The sequence below is a fragment of the Crinia signifera genome, chromosome 4 (genome assembly GCF_055691185.1).
Source record: "Crinia signifera chromosome 4, ASM5569118v1, whole genome shotgun sequence".
NCBI lineage: Eukaryota > Metazoa > Chordata > Amphibia > Anura > Myobatrachidae > Crinia > Crinia signifera.
Window position 1 is genome coordinate 284,230,238 of NC_139220.1, and position 22,990 is coordinate 284,253,227.

General features: G+C 45.8%; 1 protein-coding gene across 1 annotated transcript in view; it reads left to right on the plus strand.

The window, feature by feature from the left end:
* Positions 1–22,990, plus strand: part of BMP1 (bone morphogenetic protein 1) — a 63,585-nt gene that overhangs the window by 34,773 nt on the left and 5,822 nt on the right. Inside the window, exons 4-18 of the mRNA XM_083184819.1 lie at positions 203–320; positions 416–594; positions 901–1,006; positions 1,484–1,608; positions 9,204–9,319; positions 10,249–10,351; positions 10,449–10,565; positions 10,969–11,114; positions 11,629–11,824; positions 12,095–12,220; positions 12,387–12,547; positions 16,051–16,231; positions 18,922–19,047; positions 20,436–20,563; positions 21,105–21,318. Of these exons, the coding sequence (XP_083040945.1) occupies positions 203–320; positions 416–594; positions 901–1,006; positions 1,484–1,608; positions 9,204–9,319; positions 10,249–10,351; positions 10,449–10,565; positions 10,969–11,114; positions 11,629–11,824; positions 12,095–12,220; positions 12,387–12,547; positions 16,051–16,231; positions 18,922–19,047; positions 20,436–20,563; positions 21,105–21,318 (2,142 nt within the window). The remainder of the gene's footprint in view (positions 1–202; positions 321–415; positions 595–900; positions 1,007–1,483; positions 1,609–9,203; positions 9,320–10,248; positions 10,352–10,448; positions 10,566–10,968; positions 11,115–11,628; positions 11,825–12,094; positions 12,221–12,386; positions 12,548–16,050; positions 16,232–18,921; positions 19,048–20,435; positions 20,564–21,104; positions 21,319–22,990) is intronic.

Sequence of the window (22,990 nt, forward strand, 5' to 3'; positions counted from 1 at the left end):
TCCAGTAAAATAACAGAAGGTGCCTGGAGAGATAGAGAGAGAACTGTATCTACTTTATTTCTCTCCAAGCTTTGCTACAGCTCCCCCTCCCATTCCCATATGTACTGTATATGCTCTCCTCATTTTATGGTCAATGATTTTCCTTCTTTATGATCTTCTCACCTTCTGTCTGTCTCCTGATCTTTGCCTGCCTACGTCACAGGCAGTCAGAAAGCCATATTCCGCCAAGCAATGCGTCATTGGGAAAAGCACACGTGTGTCACCTTCCTGGAGAGGACCGACGAGGACAGCTATATAGTGTTCACTTACCGACCTTGCGGGTAATGTACCAATACACTTCAAAAGCTGAACTTGTTTGGGATGGGCCTCTACAATTTGAGATATTCCATGTTATTTGTTGTCTTCTCCTATCCAGATGCTGCTCCTATGTGGGCCGACGTGGAGGAGGCCCCCAAGCTATCTCCATTGGAAAGAACTGTGACAAATTTGGGATTGTTGTTCATGAGCTGGGTCATGTCATAGGATTCTGGCATGAACACACAAGGCCAGATCGGGACGACCACGTGTCCATCATTCGGGAAAACATTCAGCCGGGTACTTGAGAAGGGGAGAAGATCCAACCGGGTTCTTGGTGGGCTGGGGCTGTAGGAACTATATTTTATGATGTCAGATGTGTTTTTATTATTATTATTATTATTATTATAAGCATAGTGTAGACTTTCCATGAAAACCGTTCATTTCTATTATAAGGGTAGGTAGTAAAACAAAAGCAATAGAATATGGACACGCCAGACTCCTCAGGTGTGGTGCCAGCAATTTCCTTGTTTCTGATTGGCAGTTAGGAATCTTTTAGGATAATCATAGACTGCGGTTCTATCTGATTGACTGTTATTTCCTCAGGACAGGAGTATAACTTCCTGAAAATGGAGCCAGAAGAGGTGGAATCTCTAGGAGAGATCTATGACTTTGACAGCATCATGCACTATGCTCGCAATACTTTTTCCAGGTGAGGATTGTATAAAAGAAGCTTCTTCTGTGTATGGTGGTGAGGGGATTTTCTCTGTAAAATTATAGTGTATATTGCAAGAAGACTTTCAGGACTTTTGGCCAGCAAGCAACAGGGAGTGTTAACTTTTTTTTGCATGATCTATATTACAACACCGCAGAAGTTTATATTTGTCGTGCAGATGATTGTTGATTTTTTGTTTGTTTGTTTGTTTATTAACCTTTTGCAATTATCCAGAAAACCTGGGTAAATGTAATCTTAATTGAGTGTACAGACAATGTTAAAGCTTTTATCATGGTCATACTGTCGGTGTCTAAGGAACAACACTGTCTCTTTATATAAAGACATGGCTGAAATGCACATGAAGAAGGTAGAATGAAAAGCTGGCTGGGTATTTGGGTATCTTTCTGAATGACACGAACAAAGCAAAAAGTCCATGTATGACTAATGTTTCCCTCCTCGCTGTATTTGTTACAGAGGGATTTTCCTAGACACAATCCTACCACAATATGAAGTCAATGGAGTGAAACCATCAATCGGACAGAGAACACGACTCAGTGCTGGAGACATTGCACAAGCTAGAAAGCTGTATCATTGCACAGGTAACGCTATTGTGCACTGGCATGGTGTATGCACTATCTGTATTAGCATACAGGCATTTGTATACACACCTAGGCCCTTATACAGATCTGATCGCAGTACACCTTTGTTCTCAACATGGGCAAATCCATGTGCACTGCAGGTGGGGCAGATGTAACATGTGCAGAGAGAGTTAAATTTGGGTGGGGTGTGTTGAAACTCTAAATTGCAGTGTAAAAATGATGGCGCCAGTATTTACCCTGCACAGAAACAAAATAACTCGCACAAATCTAACTGTCTATACATGTTACATCTGCCCCCCCCCCCCTGCAGTGCACATGGTTTTGCCCATTTTGAGAACAAATTTGTACTGCGATCAGATCTGAATAAGGGCCCTAGTTCTTTATTGTACAGGCTGTGGTATACACACCTGGCTGGATCAGTGTTATACATCCTAGTTGTGTCTATGTACAGCAGGGATGGGGAACCTTCGGCCCTCCATCTGCTGTGGAACTACACATCCCAGCATGCCTTGTTACAGTTTTGCTACAACTGTTGCAGGGCATGCTGGGATGTGTAGTTCCACAACAGTTGGAGGGCCGAAGGTTCCCCATACCTGGTGTACAGGTTGTGCTATACACACCTTGCTGGATCATTGTTATATATTCTAAGCCAGTGGTAGCCAACCCTAGCCCTCGAGAGCTACCAACAGTTCACCATTTCCAGACAACCTAGCTGCTGCACAGCTGCACTCATTAATCACTGATACATTTTAAAAGATCCACAGGTGGAGCTAATTAGCTCACTTGTGATTCTGTGAGGAGACCTGCAAAACATGCACTGTTGGTAGCTCTCCAGGACTAGGGTTGGCTACCCCAGTTCTAGGCTATGTCTGTGTGTAGGCTGTGGCATATTCACCTAGTTCGGTGCTTCTCCATGAATGTGTCTGAGATTGCAACTCTGTATGAATGAAATAGTCTATAATTATTATTATTATATTTTATTTATTATACGTGTTTCGCAGTGCCATGCAAAGGAACAGTACAGGGAGACAAAACCTTAACATTACAGTAAATAAATAAGAAAAATAAGTATAGGTAACGAGTGCCACAATTCAGTACACAGTACAGCTTAGATCAGGGGGGGGGGGGGGCAAACCTGTCCTCGAGATGGGAAACGGTCATCTGTCAGACCAGACTAAGGTCGACATGACTTAAGGTCGACATGGGCCAAGGTCGACATGGTTTTAGGTTGACAGTCATTAGGTCGACATGAGTTTTTCACTGTTTTTTGTGCCGACAGGCGGTATTTCATGCCCTACCATCCACTAGGGCGTGGTGGGAGAATAAAATAGTGTGCCCGAAGCATAGCGAGCGGCTGCGGTTCGACTCCAACTGTGTCCATTCGGGTCAAAAAACAGTGAAAAACTCATGTCGACCTTGGCCCATGTCGACCTTGGCCCATGTCGACCTTGGCCCATGTCGACCTTGGCCCATGCCGACCTTGGCCCATGCCGACCTTGGCCCATGCCGACCTTGGGCCATGTCGACCTTGGGGACAGTCGACCTTCCGGGGTCGACCTAATGACTGTAGACCTAAGTCTGTTCTGACAGATGTACCACTTCCCTCGAGATCTACCAACAGTTCATGGTTTTTCAGGCCACCTGTGGATCTATAGTATGAATGAATGCAGCAGGTTTCAAAATGTGACAGTTAGTAATGGCTACAGCTGTGCACCAGCTATGGGATTTGGAAAACGTGGACTGTTGGTAGATCTCAAGGACCGGTTTTGCCACCCCTGGCTTAGATGTAGAATAGATCAGCGTACTACTAGGTGCTGGTGGCCAAAGATGGAGATGTGTGTGGATGAAGATGATCGCTGAGTTTGGGAGAGCTGAAGAGAAGAGCTCTGACAATAAGAGGGAAGAGGGTAAGATTGTAAGCTAGAGGATCTTACAATCTAGTCTACACATTGCAACTTAGACGCATGCACACCCGGCATCTGTATTGCAGGCCCACTGTTTCTTATAGTGGCACCTCTGACACCTGCCTATAGCATCCAGTAAGATTCTAGTTGCCATTTGCTAGGATGCTAAATGATAGCTAGTTGCTGATTGGCTACTCCGTCCTGTTTACAACTTTAAGTGCTAAAACCTCTTTATAAAGTTGGTTGGAGCCTCCGTAATCAGGTTGTACAGCACTGATGCAGAAAGCGCGTGCAGCGCGGAATCGCACTGTGCCGGCATTAGGTAATGTATAGCGCTGGTCCGGGCACCAGGCATGAAATCCTTCTGTCTGATCTTATACATTAGTGTTGTCCGCATTCAGCCCATCTCACTCTGACTGCGCTGACACAATGCTCCCGCTGTCCATATATTAGCATACGCTTGTTCTTGGCTTTATCCTTCCTTCTTCTAAATACTTGTCTCTTTTTCTTCTCACGCCTATCAGTCATGCCCTGTACAAGCTCCCATTATTTCTCCCTCTGAGTGGAGGCTTTCCCTATTTCCCTGACAACCAGAGGAAGTATTTTGTTTGCAATGGTCAGAAGTGTCAGTGCAGTGTTACTCCAGGAGCGGAGGGATTAACCGCATCGTCTCCTGGAGAAGTGCAGAACTTTGCTATGTATATGCCTGCCACATAGTACCCCAGGTTTAGTATACGTCAGTCTCCAGCTGCCACAGATAAAAGTCTATGTACTAAGCCCTGAAGACAGATAAAGTACCAGCCAAATGGCTCCTAACTGCCATGTTGCAGACTGCGTGGGGGAGGGGGACCTTGCACTGCACACCCTACTTGCAGACCTAATGAGAGGCGCTATCATGCTGAGACTTGTACTTCCACACAGAAAAAAAAAAGGATGCTGATGTCCGCTTTATAGTACAAACACTGCTAAGCAGAATAATCATAATGAACTCCGCAATCTAACATAGAGCAAAATGGAGGTGCTTGGTGTGAGGGACAAGTCTGACCTGTTTTTCCCTTGAGCTCCCTGCTAGGGCTCCCTGGGAGTTCAAGGGGAATCGGATGCATTACATCGCAGCTGTAAAAAAAGCACCCACGCTGTGCCACTGATGGGAGCCATTCCGATAGATCATACATGCACCTCTACAGGTTCTTATCCGATGCGTACAGGAACGTGCATCAGATCTGATCACATGTCAAACATGGCCGATTTCACCCGATTTTATATATCGGCCTGAACCATCGGAATCCGTCCAAATCGGACCTGTTTATGGGCAACTTTAGGTTGAAGTACCTACCAGATGAGGTCCCTGAACCCTGATTGGTGGGCCAATATTTTTTAGCCAAAAACACGCAGCTTTTGCTTCTTACACTAACAGCTTCGCCTCTCACTAGTGTGCTGCCTTTAAGGGGTCCAGCACCCTGGACTTAGTCTCTGTGTTAGGGACCTACCAGGTGAGCTCACATGGCCCTGGAAAACTGGACCAATATTTTTTGGGTCCTAAAGTGTGCCAAGCATCTCGGTTTTGACCTGTTAGATTGCAGAATTCATTATAATGATTGTGATTAGCAGCGCTTGGTCCTATCAGCAGCATTATTTCCTGTATATTACAGGCTGTGTTTTAAAAAAAAAAAATGATGTACATGTAAGTAGCTGATTGGCTGGTATTTTATCTCCGCCCACTGTTATCTCTGTCCAAGGTTTAATATATAGAAACTAAAGACTCCACATGGCCCAAAATATAATACGGTGTGAGAATCAGAAAGTGAGAGAGTTTGGTTTACCATTTTATATTTCATTAAATAAATAAATAAATGGTGAAACTCTCCCCGAATCTCTCACTTTCTAATTCTCGCACCCTATTACATTTGACCCCATATGTTAGCACGCCATTCCTTCAGAATCCTCAAGGCCATTGCGCAGAACATTATGAGCCAGTGTTGTTAAATTCCTTTGCTGCCTTTCCTTTTCCTGTTCTGCGACTGCTAATTTTATGGTTGCTTCAACTTCCAATAAATGGGAAATGCAACACAAATGACAACACTACAACCACATTGCTGTACTTCCAGGGGGAAACGATAGTACATATGGTTCATTTTGTCATAAATTCAGGGGCCTGGCGGACATTTATTGGGCATTCAATTGCAGAGATTTTCCATGGATTTCTGTAGTATTCTACCTTTTTTTTTTAAATAGGGTAGGTTCGGAAGGAAAGAGAGGACACTGGTGCCTTGCGTCAATAAAAAACACCCGCTTGGGAGGTATATTAACCCTACGTCTGACACCGATATGAGTCTGTAGCCTCCAGTGGGTATCGCAAATCCTAACATCTGTTTCAGATCTGGAGGTCACATGACAATGACATCATCACGAGTGGAGGCCGACTACAGAAAGAGTGGTGGGGAGGGTTGGAGGTTAGGGGAAGAGCTGTACCACAGAGGACATGCAATTAGACAGTCACTGTCTCCGCCGGCCACCTCGTCTGCCCTTTCTATGTGTGGGGAAGAGCTGGGATCTTATGTCTAGGTGTTTTTTTTTTATTTTTGTTTGGTTTTGTTTTCAACATCTGCTCCTAGTTATTGCTCTGATTAAATGTTATAAAAGACAATTCATTATTTAATACTGATTTCAGTCTGATGGAGATTTGATTGTAGGCATTCATGCAAAAAAATGCTTTCCCTCTTTTTCTTAGGACAGTGAGGTTAAATTAAAACCACTCATTAATGTGATTAGTGGTATGCTAACCATTGTGCCACTGTGCAGGAGACTATGCACAGTTATTCCCATACATACCTACTGTCTGCACAATGTATTATTGATCTAACACAGCAGGAGCTACCAATACTGGTTTATTACATCTCTGCCGGGACAGTGGATTTATATTGGGCTTCTGTGATCTGGCCACTTCTAAAGTTCTGTTGCTATTAGTAAGCCCATGATATAAGAAGTTATTATCTCCATGTCCATCAGTCCTCTATCCCCCTGACTGTGTAGCAGTATAATGTCCTTCCCCCGCCATGTCGATCAGTCCTCTATCCCCCTGACTGTAGCTGTATTATGTCCATCAGTCCTCTATCCCCCTGACTGTGTAGCAGTATTATGTCCATCCCCCGCCATGTCCATCAGTCCTCTATCCCCCTGACTGTGTAGCAGTATAATGTCCGTCCCCCGCCATGTCCATCAGTCCTCTATCCCCCTGACTGTGTAGCAGTATAATGTCCTTCCCCCGCCATGTCCATCAGTCCTCTATCCCCCTGACTGTGTAGCAGTATTATGTCCACCCCCCCACCATGTCCATCAGTCCTCTATCCCCCTGACTGTGTAGCAGTATTATGTCCACCCCCCACCATGTCCATCAGTCCTCTATCCCCCTGACTGTGTAGCAGTATTATGTCCACCCCCCGCCATGTCCATCAGTCCTCTATCCCCCTGACTGTGTAGCAGTATTATGTCCACCCCCCACCATGTCCATCAGTCCTCTATCCCCCTGACTGTAGCTGTATTATGTCCATCCCCCGCCATGTCCATCAGTCCTCTATCCCACTGACTGTGTAGCAGTATTATGTCCACCCCCCGCCATGTCCATCAGTCCTCTATCCCCCTGACTGTGTAGCAGTATTATGTCCACCCCCCGCCATGTCCATCAGTCCTCTATCCCCCTGACTGTGTAGCAGTATAATGTCCGTCCCCCGCCATGTCCATCAGTCCTCTATCCCCCTGACTGTGTAGCAGTATAATGTCCGTCCCCCGCCATGTCCATCAGTCCTCTATCCCCCTGACTGTGTAGCAGTATTATGTCCGTCCCCCGCCATGTCCATCAGTCCTCTATCCCCCTGACTGTGTAGCAGTATAATGTCCGTCCCCCGCCATGTCCATCAGTCCTCTATCCCCCTGACTGTGTAGCAGTATAATGTCCGTCCCCCGCCATGTCCATCAGTCCTCTATCCCCCTGACTGTGTAGCAGTATAATGTCCGTCCCCCGCCATGTCCATCAGTCCTCTATCCCCCTGACTGTGTAGCAGTATTATGTCCGTCCCCCGCCATGTCCATCAGTCCTCTATCCCCCTGACTGTGTAGCAGTATAATGTCCGTCCCCCGCCATGTCCATCAGTCCTCTATCCCCCTGACTGTGTAGCAGTATAATGTCCGTCCCCCGCCATGTCCATCAGTCCTCTATCCCCCTGACTGTGTAGCAGTATTATGTCCGTCCCCCGCCATGTCCATCAGTCCTCTATCCCCCTGACTGTGTAGCAGTATAATGTCCGTCCCCCGCCATGTCCATAGGTCCTCTATCCCCCTGACTGTGTAGCAGTATAATGTCCGTCCCCCGCCATGTCCATAGGTCCTCTATCCCCCTGACTGTGTAGCAGTATAATGTCCGTCCCCCGCCATGTCCATCAGTCCTCTATCCCCCTGACTGTGTAGCAGTATTATGTCCGTCCCCCGCCATGTCCATCAGTCCTCTATCCCCCTGACTGTGTAGCAGTATTATGTCCGTCCCCCGCCATGTCCATCAGTCCTCTATCCCCCTGACTGTGTAGCAGTATTATGTCCGTCCCCCGCCATGTCCATCAGTCCTCTATCCCCCTGACTGTGTAGCAGTATAATGTCCGTCCCCCACCATGTCCATCAGTCCTCTATCCCCCTGACTGTGTAGCAGTATAATGTCCGTCCCCCGCCATGTCCATCAGTCCTCTATCCCCCTGACTGTGTAGCAGTATTATGTCCACCCCCCACCATGTCCATCAGTCCTCTATCCCCCTGACTGTGTAGCTGTATTATGTCCGTCCCCCGCCATGTCCATCAGTCCTCTATCCCCCTGACTGTGTAGCAGTATTATGTCCACCCCCCACCATGTCCATCAGTCCTCTATCCCCCTGACTGTGTAGCTGTATTATGTCCGTCCCCCGCCATGTCCATCAGTCCTCTATCCCCCTGACTGTGTAGCAGTATTATGTCCGTCCCCCGCCATGTCCATCAGTCCTCTATCCCCCTGACTGTGTAGCAGTATTATGTCCACCCCCCACCATGTCCATCAGTCCTCTATCCCCCTGACTGTGTAGCTGTATTATGTCCGTCCCCCGCCATGTCCATCAGTCCTCTATCCCCCTGACTGTGTAGCAGTATTATGTCCGTCCCCCGCCATGTCCATCAGTCCTCTATCCCCCTGACTGTGTAGCAGTATTATGTCCACCCCCCACCATGTCCATCAGTCCTCTATCCCTCTGACTGTGTAGCAGTATTATGTCCGTCCCCCGCCATGTCCATCAGTCCTCTATCCCCCTGACTGTGTAGCAGTATAATGTCCGTCCCCCGCCATGTCCATCAGTCCTCTATCCCCCTGACTGTGTAGCAGTATTATGTCCGTCCCCCGCCATGTCCATCAGTCCTCTATCCCCCTGACTGTGTAGCAGTATTATGTCCGTCCCCCGCCATGTCCATCAGTCCTCTATCCCCCAGACTGTGTAGCAGTATAATGTCCACCCCCCCACCATGTCCATCAGTCCTCTATCCCCCTGACTGTGTAGCAGTATTATGTCCGTCCCCCGCCATGTCCATCAGTCCTCTATCCCCCAGACTGTGTAGCAGTATAATGTCCGTCCCTGCCCCCCAATATAACTGATCACTCTTGTTTTTAATATCTTTCCTCAGCTTGTGGGGAGACACTGCAGGAAAGTCAGGGGAACTTCTCATCTCCAGGTTACCCCAATGGCTACTCGGCATATGTGCACTGTGTATGGCGACTGTCTGTCACGCCCGGGGAGAAGGTATCTATACTTCAGTGTCATGTGTGCGGGTGTATAGGTCGTTATGCTTTTCTGTTACACTACAAATCATGTTGCAATATTAAGGACACAAATGCGGGCACTTACTGGGCATTTTTTTTACACTGCAGTTTAGAGGTGACATAGGACACCCCCTTTCCTAATTCTAACTGTACCAAAAAGTGTAACTCTCCCTTTGCACGGTAACATGGTTTTGCCATATTTGCTTTCTATTTCCTATGAGAACCGACAAGGGGTAGATAGGCAGTGTCTAGATAGACCCCAAAATGTGGTCAGGGTCATAAAGGTGTTTTTTTTTTTTTGAGGGGGGGGGGGTTGTCAATGTAGACATAGACCCCCAATTAGTGTCATGCGTACCCGTTCATGGCTGACCAGGCTTTGGGCTCGATGCCTTGCTGCACTTGGCACACTATTATATTCTCCCTCTATGCTGACATGGATGGTGAAGCTAGGAAAAAACGCTGGTTAAAAAAAAAAAATAGTCATGTCATGTGTCTAGCTTTTTCACATTGGCCTTTGACCCTGTCAATCTATTGCACGTTGACCTTTTGGAGTAGACCTATTGATGGTCCATCTAGACACTGTAGGTCAGGCATGGTCAAACTGTGGCCCTCCAGCTGTCGTGAAACTACACATCCCAGCATGCCTTGCCATAGTTTTAGCACTCCCTAATCACAAAAGTGTGGCAAGGCATGATGGGACTTGTAGTTTCACAACAGCTGGAGGGCCCTAGTTTGGACATGCCTGCTGTAGGTCTATTATCCGGAACCAACTGACAAGTTTGTAGGTGTGGTAGTGCGGCTTTACATTGGCTCGTGTTTATTAGAAATGATCTTTGTATTCCGTGCTTGCTGTATGCAGATTGTATGCAGTGCTTTATGTAGCACATTCTGTTTTATCCTCTGTTCTAGATAATGCTGAACTTTACCTCTTTGGATGTGTACCGTAGCCGGCTCTGCTGGTACGACTACATAGAGGTCAGAGATGGACATTGGAAGAAAGCCCCACTCATCGGTATTGTCCTGCAGCTATTAGTCCTCACCATCTGAAATAAACACAGTGGGGCTGTATGATCTCTAATGGTTACCGTACTTCACTGCTATTTTCTCAGGCCGTTACTGTGGCGACAAGATCCCAGAGCCAATTATATCCAGCGATAGTAGATTGTGGATTGAATTTCGGAGCAGCAGCAACTACGTGGGAAAGGGCTTTCATGCTGTGTATGAAGGTACAATGATAGGAGGTGACCAGGGCCTATTCCATCCATAAATCTTTGCTTTTGCTTGTGCAGCCAGTGCGACTCACTGCCTCTGGTGCGATGCGCACGGGACTGCTGTCAGATACATGCAATGTGTCCAAATTGCATGTATATCACCTAGTGTATGGCCAGCTTAAAACAGACGTTATCAGAAGTCTAATAACACAAACATTTCAAATTCAATATCTGAGAAGCGCTTAATGCTGTCTCTTTTATAAAGCCACCACTGGCCTGAGACCTTCTGCCACAGGCCACCATTATTACCAACCTCTTTGTGTTCTAAATACTTAGGATGTTTTCTATGTTTACTGTATTTAAGTGGGGTGTATGTATCATTTACAATTTGTCTGTCTTTGTTCTTGCTTGTACATAGCCCTGTGCGGAGGGGAACTGAAGAAGGATAATGGTCACATCCAGTCCCCTAACTACCCAGACGATTACAGACCCAACAAGGCCTGTGTGTGGAAGTTGCGAGTGTCTGAAGGGTTCCACATTGGAATCACATTTCAGTCTTTTGAGGTCAGAGGCTTGGGGAGCTGGTCACTGGGGGAGGAACCGTCTGTGGATAGCTGGTGGAGGAAGAGAAATGTGGTATTGAGGGAAAGGCTGGGAACACAGACTGGACTGCAGGAAACACGGCCAGTCTGCAGCTTGTGACCAGTCATGTCTAGCTTCCGTATACCGGCTAGTGATGACAAATATGTTTTTTGTATGCTAGGGATGGTATGATTGCTGCAATATGGACCTTCCGTAGCTGTCTTATTTTGGCTGCTTATTTAAGATTTCATTTAAATAAAACGTTAAGCCTTTCTTTCCTCTAATTCCGTCCCCCCCCCCTCTCCCTTTCATAAAAGAAAATGAAATAAATACAATTCTGTGTGGACAATGCTTAGGCAGCGGAAGAATCTAGTATTGTAGTGGTCCCAGGGAGTACTGTTCTAGCAGACACCTGACGTTCCAAGTTGGGGGGCAGAGTATCTTATTGTACAGGTCAGTTTATGTACCCTGAATCTTGTACCTTTCCATTCCGCAGATCGAGCGCCATGACAGCTGTGCCTACGACTATCTAGAGATTCGGGATGGCAACACCGAAACCAGCCCCCTGCTTGGCCGCTTCTGTGGCTATGACAAACCCGAAGACCTCAAAAGCTCCAGCAATCAGCTGTGGGTTAAATTTGTATCTGACGGCTCCATCAATAAGGCTGGCTTTTCCATCAACTACTTCAAAGGTCAGTAAATCTCTCGCTTCAACTTTTGGCTTGTTTTGACCTTTTGTGCATGTCGACCTTTTTTGTGTTTGTCAAACTATATATTGTCGACTTATCAACCGAATGCTAGATAACTTATGCATGCAAAGGCTCATAATGATTAGTCTTTAAGATTTTTTTTATGTATTTATTTTTGCTTTTGTCCTGATTTGGGCACTTTTATATTCATACCATAAGTTGGTATGAACAACAACTAACTAACATATATGGTGTATTCCCTTTTGTCCTCAGAGGTAGATGAGTGTTCCCGACCATACAAAGGAGGCTGTGAACAGCGCTGTGTGAACACGCTTGGCAGCTACAAGTGCGCGTGTGAGCCGGGATACGAGCTTGCCCCAGACAAGAAGTCATGTGAAGGTGAGCATGTGGGGAGACCTATTCTCTCACTTGCTATGGACCTCCAAACAGGTGTCCATCTACCATTATTGTGAAGGCCAGCATTACCAATGAGATCGGCCTGCCCCTGCACAGTGCGGTAACTGGGTCCTGTTGGCGACCTTCTCAGTAGTCTGTCATTTTGCAGCGGCCTGCGGTGGCTTCCTGACCAAACTGAATGGTTCCATCACCAGCCCAGGGTGGCCCAAGGAGTACCCACCCAACAAGAACTGCATCTGGCAGCTGGTGGCGCCCACACAGTTCCGCATCTCGCTCAAGTTTGCTCAGTTTGAGACGGAAGGAAATGATGTGAGTCTTAATCTGGTGCAGAACTGTCTTCTCCTCACGCTTTGGAATTGTCCTTTCCTCTGTTTTCTCCTCTTCTGCACTGGCACCAGCTCACTGTCTGCTCCACCATAATCCTTGTCTCCTACCTCTGGATATCTTTTACTGTTTCACAAATAACAAGTCCAATGTTCCCTGAAAATCCAACTAAACTCTCCCTTGCCTGAGGTACAGCCAACACTGGCCATATTTCACCCATTGGGGCACTTGCTTTCCAGCATCACCCTGACATACGGTAGAATTGCCACAAGTACACATTGATTTAGTCTCCCCTATGCCCACTGGTATAGTAAAGAGTGAACAAGTTGGTTAAAAAAAAATCATGAAAAACTCACAACAACCTTTTTCCCCATGTCGACCTTTTGCGTGTGTCATCCTAGATACTTTTGACTTAATGACTTCATTCCTGAAAACTGGTGCTCCAGCCAATCAGCACTTGTCGCTTGCTTCGAAAATGACAGTTGGGGGCTGATTACCTGCATTTATAATGTGCAATAAGTTTTAAATAGCTAAAAATTTATATTCAATAGTTTTATCACCCACCACTATGGCCTTTTGCAATCCTCTATATATCTGGATAAATATGACTTGCTATCTGACCTGAACAACTGAAGGAAGAAATTTAGTTTAGCCGATTGGACAATGTGTACCGTTCTGTGATGTCCCATCTCATCCACCTCCACCAACAGAGGTGTGCATGGGACATCAGCTGTATAATCTGTATGCATGCAGCCAAGTACCCAGCAGCCCCAACCAGTAACTGTATTCCCCTGAATTACAAAAAAAAAAACTTTGACATGCTTTTACTGAACGTCAGGGCTATTTTTGTGCAGGCTCTAGCAGGAACTGTGGCCCTTATTCTAGTTCACTCTTTCTGACAAAATATTTGTTAGATGGACAAAACCATGTGCACTGCAGGTGAGGCAGGTGTAACTTGTGCAGAGATAATTAGATTTGGGTGGGGTTTTACACCTGCCTCACCTGCAGTGCACATGGTTTTGTCCATCTAACAAATATTTTGTCAGAAAGAGTGAACTAGAATAAGGGCCACAGTTCCTGCTGGAGCCTGCACAAAAATAGCCCTGCTGAACGTGGTAACATTTTTTATATTTTTGTAATATTTGAAACTCCCAACTTATTTCTACAGTGGTAAATTTTAAGTCGGCTACAATAAATTATTTGATAACTTGCCCCATTCCATTGCACATTACAATTGGAAACACTGATAAAACAAACTGAGTAGATACAGACAGCCAAATAAAAAGGAATGGGATTATTGGATAGACAGCAGCTAGGTCTACAAGCATGACTGAAGGTCGACATGACTGAAGGTCGAAATGAGGAAGGTCGACAGTCAAAAGGTCAACATTTTGTTTTGGTCCCGAATGTCGACATGGACACTGAAACGTAGCACTGTCCCCTAGCATGGCTTGCTGCGCTTGCCATGCTTCGGGCACGCCCTAGTGGATGGTAGGGCATGAAATACTGCTTGTCCATACATATCGGTCCCCCAAAAAATGTGAAAACCCCATTTTGACCTTTTTGACCGTCGACCTAATGCTTGTGTCGACCTTCCTGGATGTCGATCCTAATGCTTGTAGACCTAGAAACCGTATCCCAAATAAAGGTAGGCGGGCCCGGCTCGCATTACAAGTTGCCCCGATTTTATGATCTACTGGTTGTTTATTAGGTCACCATAGGCCGAGAGCTGTGCACTGGGGGAGGCAGACAACAACTGCTCATCTCAATGTTTCACTGACATGAATGATCCATGGGGAAACTGGAGGAATTTTCTGTGGGCTGATCAGATGGAATTTTTCTGTCATGGCTGTAAGTGACATAGGAATCTCTCCATTCCACCATGAGAACCTTCCCCGACATGCAAAGCTTATTGCTGGGAGCATCAGCCAGTGCAGCCTCGGGTCCTTGTAGCTCAGTCATTGAGGGAAGGGAGAATTATTGTGTTGGAGGATCTGCTCGGTAATGTAACATAATGAGGGGAACGCGGCTCAGGAAAGGCCCTGAGCAAACATACAGGTTTTAAATAGATGCAGACCAATCAATGGCTGACTCAGCCCTGATCTAACTTAAGGCAATATTATAACATTATACGGTTTAAACTGTTCTGAGAGCATTGAATCATATGATTGGCAGTGCCTAGGTCGGCCCCAAAAGATTGCGGGGCACAAGGTCGACAAGAGGTTGACACAGGGAAAAAAATCAACATGGAAAAGGCTGACACATGAAAATGTCAACATGAGGTTTTTTTGTGTCCATTGCCTTGCATTTAACCATGTCTACAATATACATGTCGACCTTACAGTGTCAACCGAGACACTGTCGACCTATCCAGATCCCGTTCTGAGATAGAGGATACTTACTGCCGCATGGAAGGTTTTTATGAACTAGTACATGAGACTCTTGGTTGAAGCTTTTGCCCAGACTACATGTGATATGGAAATGTAATTGTATTGCTCTTTTATCACGTTTTACGTAAATTACTGCAGAACACAAAAGACTGTCACTAAGGGATCTAGGTTCTAATCCTTGTGTAGAGATAAAGTCCCAGCCAATCCGCTCCGAACTTCCATGTTAGGAGCGGGAATTATTAGTATTACTGCCTCACAGCACTGAGGTCATGGGTTTGATTCCCACCATGGCCCTGTCTGTGCGGAGTTTGGATATTCTCCCCATGCTTGGGTGGGTTTTATCTGGTTACTACGATTTCAACTCTCAAAATATACTGGTAGGTTAATTGGCTCCCAACAAAATTAACTCTAGTGTGTTTGTGTGTGTGTGTGTGTGTGTGTATGTGTGTGTGTGTGGGTGGTAGTGGTAGGGAACCATAGATAAGCTGGGGCAGGGATTGATGTGAATGGCCAAATATTCTCTGTACGGCGCTGCAGAATATGTGTGCGCTATATAAATAACTGGTAATAATAAAATTTACAGGAGCTGGTTGGTTGGGACTTTATCTCTGTCCAACTCTATCTCTCTCTAGGGCTTGGTAGTACATAGAAACTAAAGACATACCAATCCACTTCTAATTGCCATTTTACAGGCCGTGTTTGACAGGACATGACAGAATGTTATAGGTTTGCCACTTTATCTCTCTCCAAGGTTTTCTGCATTCCCCCCTCCCAGATGTTCTCAGTTTGCCAGCTTTGGTGCACCATATTTTTAATACAATATTTTTGTTTTTTTTGGGGTGTCAACATGACCTGCAATCCATTACAAATATGACAGATAGGGTAGATTGAGGAAATCTTATGCCTGTGTGTCTGTACCCCTGACCTCAGTGTTACGGTGTATCCTCTCCTTGTATAATGACATCGCTTGCTCACACTCTTACCCTAATCACCGCTTTATTGTATTCCATGTGACCCTGTTCTCTCAGACCTTGCTTATTCATCATGGTCCTAACTCTCATTCTCCTTGTTCTTCTGATCTCTGTCCCCTGCTGCCAGGTCTGCAAATATGATTACGTGGAAGTTCGTAGCGGGCTGACAGCAGATTCCAAACTTCTCGGGACATTTTGTGGCACAGAGCTCCCCCCGGTGATCACATCACAGTACAACAATATGCGCCTAGAGTTCAAATCTGATAACACTGTCTCCAAGAAGGGATTCCGGGCTACATACTACTCAGGTGAGCATTCCCTCTGCATGCTGGTGTCCTCCCCCATCTTCTGTCTGACTGCTGCTGGAGGGTAGGGGGTGCTATTGGGTCTAATGATCATTATCTCAGCATGATGACCGCGCAGTCCTGGTAACATTTCTGCCTTGCTTCGTGACTTCATCTTCCCTTCTTGATACACAACCCTGCAGATTGGTTTTGGTAACAGCTGACTTGGAAGACCCCTTAAGTCAGACTACAAAGGACAGAGGAGTAGATTTCTGAATCTGTGATAAGGGAGGAGAAGTGGCCCATGGCAACCAACCAGTTGCTCTGTATCATTTTATATTATGCAAATTATAGATGTTACTTCAGCGCTGATTGGTCACCTCTCCTACCTTTATCGTTGCTTCATACATCTACCCCTGAATACCTTGTTATTGGTCCTAAGCTATATTGGTAGCAGCTGCTCTATATACCCCCATACACACATATATTGTATAATGCAATATATGTAGTAGTCACTAAAAATGGTGGTGGTTTTTGTTTTTATATATGCATTACATTGTATTCACTATATTGCTCTAAATAATAAACCACCAATGACTTAAACATAATGGTTTGACCTTCAGTGTTATTACGACTGTTTTTGTTACTTCGCCCTATACGCCATGTTTCTGTCCCTTTCAAAGTTCCGACACTGTTCCCATTCAAAAATTGGGCTTGGTGTTGGCAAGAGAGTATAGAGGAACAGTATATCTCTGATGGGATCAAAAAGGGATGCCATGAAATCATGCACTGTTGCAGGTCCAGAGTTTTAGGATACTGATCTGTAGGACAAAGAAGGGAGGATATTCCGGCATGCTGGCAGAAGGGAGGTCTAACAGTGGCTCTAACACATTAGTTTCTGCCATATTCTGTACATTGCACTAGAGAGGAGCAAGGGCCAGATTATCTGAGCTTCAAAAGTGATAAAAGGGAGTGTCATAAGCAGCCAGCCAATCAGCTCCTGTCTGACATATTTCAAACACAGTCTGTGACATGGCAGGAAGGAGCTGATTGGCTGGCTGCTTATCACAAGCCCTTTTATCACTTTTGAAGCTTAAAGAATCTGGCCCCAAATCCGCTGCTAATGCTGCCGCTGGATATTTTTAATACTCTGTGCTTTTTAGATTTGATCACTAAAAACTATTTGGGGTAGAAGTTCCAGCTTTCTGCTAAGTTCCGTAACCGATTGAATTTGTGTGGATTTGCTGGGCTTTAGTGGTCAGTCTCCTTGTTGTGCCTCAAAGGCTGATCGCATGAATACGGGGCTAGAATAAGGTAATGGGCTGAATGCATCTGCATCTAACCTGAAAGTGTCCTATGGGTGCTTGCTTGGTTAATGAGGGACATCAAGGGACTAGACTGGGTCAACTGTAATACAGCCATGATTTGAGTTAGAGCTAGATGTCCCATTGATGTGTTGTCGTGAAGAAATATGTATTAGTCTTGGGGTATGGCTGAGCCCGGTCCTTTCCCTTGTATGGTTGCATGCAGTGCTTGGCATCTAAACTGCATGCCGCCCCTTCTCCCTGCACGCTATGCCTCCAGCTTCTGGCTCCCAGCTCTGCATCGTGGATCAGAACAAGGAAACGGTTACACTCCCCTCCCCTGTTCCCTGCTCACTCCTTCCATTGTCTGTCCCCATCCCTCTTGTCTTGTCTCTATCAATTCCCCCTCTCTTCTAAATTTTCACTTCGTGTTCCCCCTCCCTCTCCCCATCTCCTTATTTTCTTTGCTCTTTACCCTTCTTCCGCTTCCACATTTTATACTACATGTTATTGGCCTGTGCATGATTCCCATCACTCATTTCCACTATTCCTTCCTATTGATGTACATTCCCCGTCCCCACTCACCTCGTCATTCCTTTACTGTTCTCTCCGCTCCTTCTCTTCTCCTTCTGCTCTCCCTCTCCCCACCCTCTCTCATTACAGAGATGAAGAACAATAAGAAGTTAATACAGCTGCAAAAAATGAACCAGCAGCCGCAGCAGTCTTTCCATCGGAACCGCTCACGAATGAGAGGAAGGACATCGAAAAAGAATCGCCCCCATTAATGAAAGCCCCCTCCCCCCCCCCCCTTCCAACTTTTTCCCCGCGACCCTTTATAAGTCACCCCTCACCAACTTTTTGCCCGACCTCTATGCCCGTTTCTCTCCGTCCAGTGCCCACTCCCCACAGCACATTCCTTCCGAATGGCCCCCGCCACTCTCTAGAGACATTTGGGCTTGGTGGGGACTCTGTTTTGGCAAACAACTGTTAATTTGATCTTTTTTATTATTATTTTAGTAAATAAATATCTATTTTTATTGTTTTTTTACAAGACGCATCCGTACATTAGTGCCTAAAGGTGGGGTGGGGGGAGGGGAGGGAACGTTGGAATATTGGAAATTTGTCACCCTTGGCAGGATATTTACTTTGGCCTATAAAATAGTGAATGAAGGGAGGCAGGATAGTAATGGCTGCCAGATTGTCAATGAATGTCTTCCATCATTGAACCCCCTCTTCAAGCTGCTTCTCTGGTCTTACCAGGTGCTCCCCCCTCTGTTCTGCAGGTAATGATGATGCTGGTATATCTGGGGTGGGGTGGGTACGTGGGGTGTGATGACCTATCCTGCCCGTCCCTCTTTTCTTCTCTTCTCCATTCGCCACGGTGATCTCTCTGTTGTCCCTGTATTACAGATAAGGATGAGTGTTCTCGGGATAATGGCGGCTGCCAGCATGAGTGCACCAACACTCAGGGCAGCTATTCCTGCCATTGTCGGAGTGGTTTCGCCCTGCACGAGAACAAGCACGACTGCAAAGAGGGTAATCCAAATACTGTGTGCCTAGTACTGCCCTCCTCCATATATGCCAGGGCTGACTGTGGTGGTGGTGGCAGCTTATACACCTACATAGGCAACAGGGAGGGGCGTCGGGGTGCAAGATGGACTCTTATCACACAATGGGATGAATGCTGAATTGGAAACATGTTGGTGATAATTTATGCTTGGTAATGCCAGGCTCAAAGAATGGTATATTTATACCTATAAAGAAGTAGTGGATAGGTGAAATAGCCTCCCATCAGTGGTAATAGAGGCTAATACAGTAGAGCAATTACAACATGCTTAGGATAGACCTGAGGAGCTACTAGTGTAGAGGCTAACAAAAGGTTAAAAAAAAAAAAGCGTTGGCAGATGAGGTGGGCCAAGTGGTTCTTAGCTGCCATATGATTATATGTCTTTCTGTGTAGAGCAGGCATCCCCAACCACGGTCCTCAAGGCACACCAACAGTGCAGGTTTTACTGATATCCAGGCTTCAGCACAGATGGTTTAATCAGAATCCCTCAGATACTAATTAAGTCACCTGTGCTCAAGCCTGGATATCACTAAAACCTGCATTGTTGGTGTGCCTTGAGGACCGTGGTTGGGAATGCCTGGTGTAGAGTGAGGCCCATGGGCACTAGAGTTATGCCAGACTTGCTTATACGGAACAGATTTACCTCGGCTCACCTGTAGCTGCTCCCCCATGTGGGGCTGCACTTTTTCAGTTACCCTTTCTCTGAATCTGCATTTGTCCTGCAATGTGGGTGTGCGGAATACAGATCTATGGAGTAATAAGTGTACAGTGTGAGTGAGACCGAATTGCCCTCCTGAAATGAGACGCTGGCAGATGCACTTCAGAGCATACTCAGCTTGTAGAGATCGGTTCTCAGAATTCTTGGCCTGATTCAGATCTGATCGCTATTGTGCAATGTTGCAGATAACGGAGAGTACATAACTGCCTCCCAGACAGTAAGAAAACCCGCCCTGTCTAAATGGATCATTAATTAGTTTTTGCAGTCTATGCAAATGTGAGTAGGTCTGACCCTACCCTTAATCTGTGACTGAGACAGGCTAGAAGAGGTCACCTCTGATGTCACAGACCCTCTTCATAAACACCTGGGCACGCCTGAGAGTTTTATTTTGGACACTCCCTGAAATCAGCTGATTACCGCCCCCAACAGTCAGCTTGCTGCCAGTCAACCTTTGTCCGCTTTGTGTTTACGATGCATACGCGTTTTCTCTCGATGTTTGGACTTGCGCATGCACAATGCATACCCAGTCGTTTCATAACCGTTCTATTTGCAAATTCGCTGAACAGTGATCAACTCTGAATCAGGCTCTCTGTGCAATGGCTCTTAGCACTTCCTCACTCATTGTCTGCCTCATTCTAGCCGGCTGTAACCACAAAGTCACCGCCAGTAATCAGAACATCTCAAGCCCTAACTGGCCAGACTCCTACCCCAACAAAAAGGAGTGCACGTGGCAAGTGACCGCCACCCCAGGGCACAGAGTGAAACTGGTAAGCTGCTTCTATATCCTGAATTGTACTATTCACTGCAACAGGGGTTCCAAATCTTTTTTGAATCACGGCACCCCTAGGATAAAGAAAAATGTATAAGATTGGGTTTATATGCGATTCCTAGGGTCAGTTATGCGGTAAAGGGCAGGATTTGTTTCTGTTTGTACACCATTTATGATTGCCAGCCACCAGCACTGGTTTTTCTCATAAATAATTAACCATTAATAATTTGAGTTGGTCCTGGACCACCAACCCAGGGCACCCCTTCATGTGTCCCGAGCCACAGCACACAGTTTGGGAACCACTGCACTACAATGTTTGAAGACCAATATCGGGGTATATTACAGTTGGTAAAAAGTCAGACTTGTGCTATAAGCTCCCTGAAATCCAATGAGCGTTTGCCAAAGATCAGCGATTCCTAGAGCAGCTACCACCTGAAAAGATGGCTTTAGATGATTATGGAGAAAGTTTGATTTATTGGACAAATGTATGGAATGTAATAAATGATTAAGATGTATCAAAGCCATATTCTGTTTGACAGGTGGTAAAGGATGTGGATCTGGAGTCCCACCAGGAATGTATGTATGACCATGTTGAAGTGTATTCTGGCGGAGATGCCCAGTCTCCCGTCCTCACGCGTTTCTGTGGCAGTAAGGTCCCGGATCCCATTATCGCCCCCGGAAGCAGCATGTTCCTGAAATTTATGTCTGACAACTCGGTGCAGAAAAAGGGATTTCTGGCAGAGCTTACAACTGGTGAGACGTGCGGTCTGCTCAGCCTGGCTGGGGACAGTCGCTTCACAATTACTCGCATCTTCCCGATACTTCTAGTGACTTCTGCTGGTCATTCTCTGCTCTCCTCTCTGTACCTGGGAGAATCAATGTATGGTTCTAACACCCCAGATTAGAGTCTCTGGGGGTAAATTTATTAAGCTGAAAGCGCTATTGAAGATTAGATGTTGTCCATTACAGCCAGTGCTGCAAGTAAGGGGGTACGGCGTGGTACGGAGTACCTGTAAGAAATATGTTGCAGGTACGCAGTACCACTTACCCCCTGACCCACTGTCAATTCTATTTTTATTTTAAGTCTAAATATAATGCATCCGCAGCCCGCCCACCCAGCGTTATGATTGGTGATGGATGCAGCTATCGGCTACTGATGATTTAGCCTGTCACACTGACTGGCATCAGCAGCGCCGACAGCATGAAGAGCAGGCTCCACAATTGTAAGCACAAGCAAGAGCCAACCCACCCCCAGTCTTTCCCTGTTTCTCATTCCTTGTCTCCTGATGCCATGCTACTATTGTCATTTAGTCACTCCTCTAGCTTTGTGTGACCACGCCCCCTCATGACACATGGCCACGCCCATTTTTGGTGGAGGCTATCAGTACCACCAAGAAAAAAATCTTACTTGCACCACTGATTACAGCCGATAGATTCTCTCTATTATCTTCTAGAACAGTGGTTCTCAACCTCAGTCCTCGAGACCCCCACACAGTTCACGTTTCTTATGTCACCCAGCATGTGCACAGGTGCGCTCATTGCTCACTGACACATTTTGAAAGATACACAGGTGGGGCTAATTAAGGTAGTGCTACTATTAACTGAGACTGGACAAATTTTGTCATAACTCTTATACAACAAAATATATTTAATTACAATTTCAGATACAAGTAGTCAAAGGTCTTAACTACAAAACTCCATCCTCCAATGCCTTCTTTTCTCCTTTGTTGGCCACAGCCCTGACTTTTTTTCTTAACCCCTCCATAAGCGTTTTTCCATGAGAAGCTGCAACTTCAAAACTAATTTTTTTTCAAATTCTCTTGAATCCAATCAAACTTTTGGGTTTTCTGGGATAGTCTGAATATCTCTTTTTACATAGAGGCCAAAATCGTTCAATAGGTCTACAATGGGGCAAATTCGGAGCGTTTGCTTCTCGACGTACAAATCCAAGCTGAATGTCCTGAAGATGGTTAATGACAGCATTTGTAAAATGGCATGTTGCCATGTCTGGCCAGAAGAGTACTGATTCTAGAGAATGATTCTGGTGGATGAAGTGTACTAATATACCTTTAATACAATTTTCAAGGTACACCCGTTGGTCCATGGAGGTGTTACTAACAAAGGGTTTTGAAACCTTTTCATCAGAGTCAAGAGCTTGCCAAACAAGGAATTACTTAGGAAATTTACCTTTGGTCTTAAATTTGTGTTGATATTCAACTTCAGCACCCTTCTCTGAATGATGCTGCTTGGATGCGTGGTTCTTGAAATTGGGTGTATTTGGGAGAGGTTTTTTTTGTTATGGCCTTGATGCCCAACTTCTCAACTTTAATTCTTCCTACCCAAGATATTTTCATTTTCTTCGCCGCTGCAGCCACAGTACTGGAGGGGTACTTCCTGTAAAGCTTCTTGATCTCCTCCATGTTTC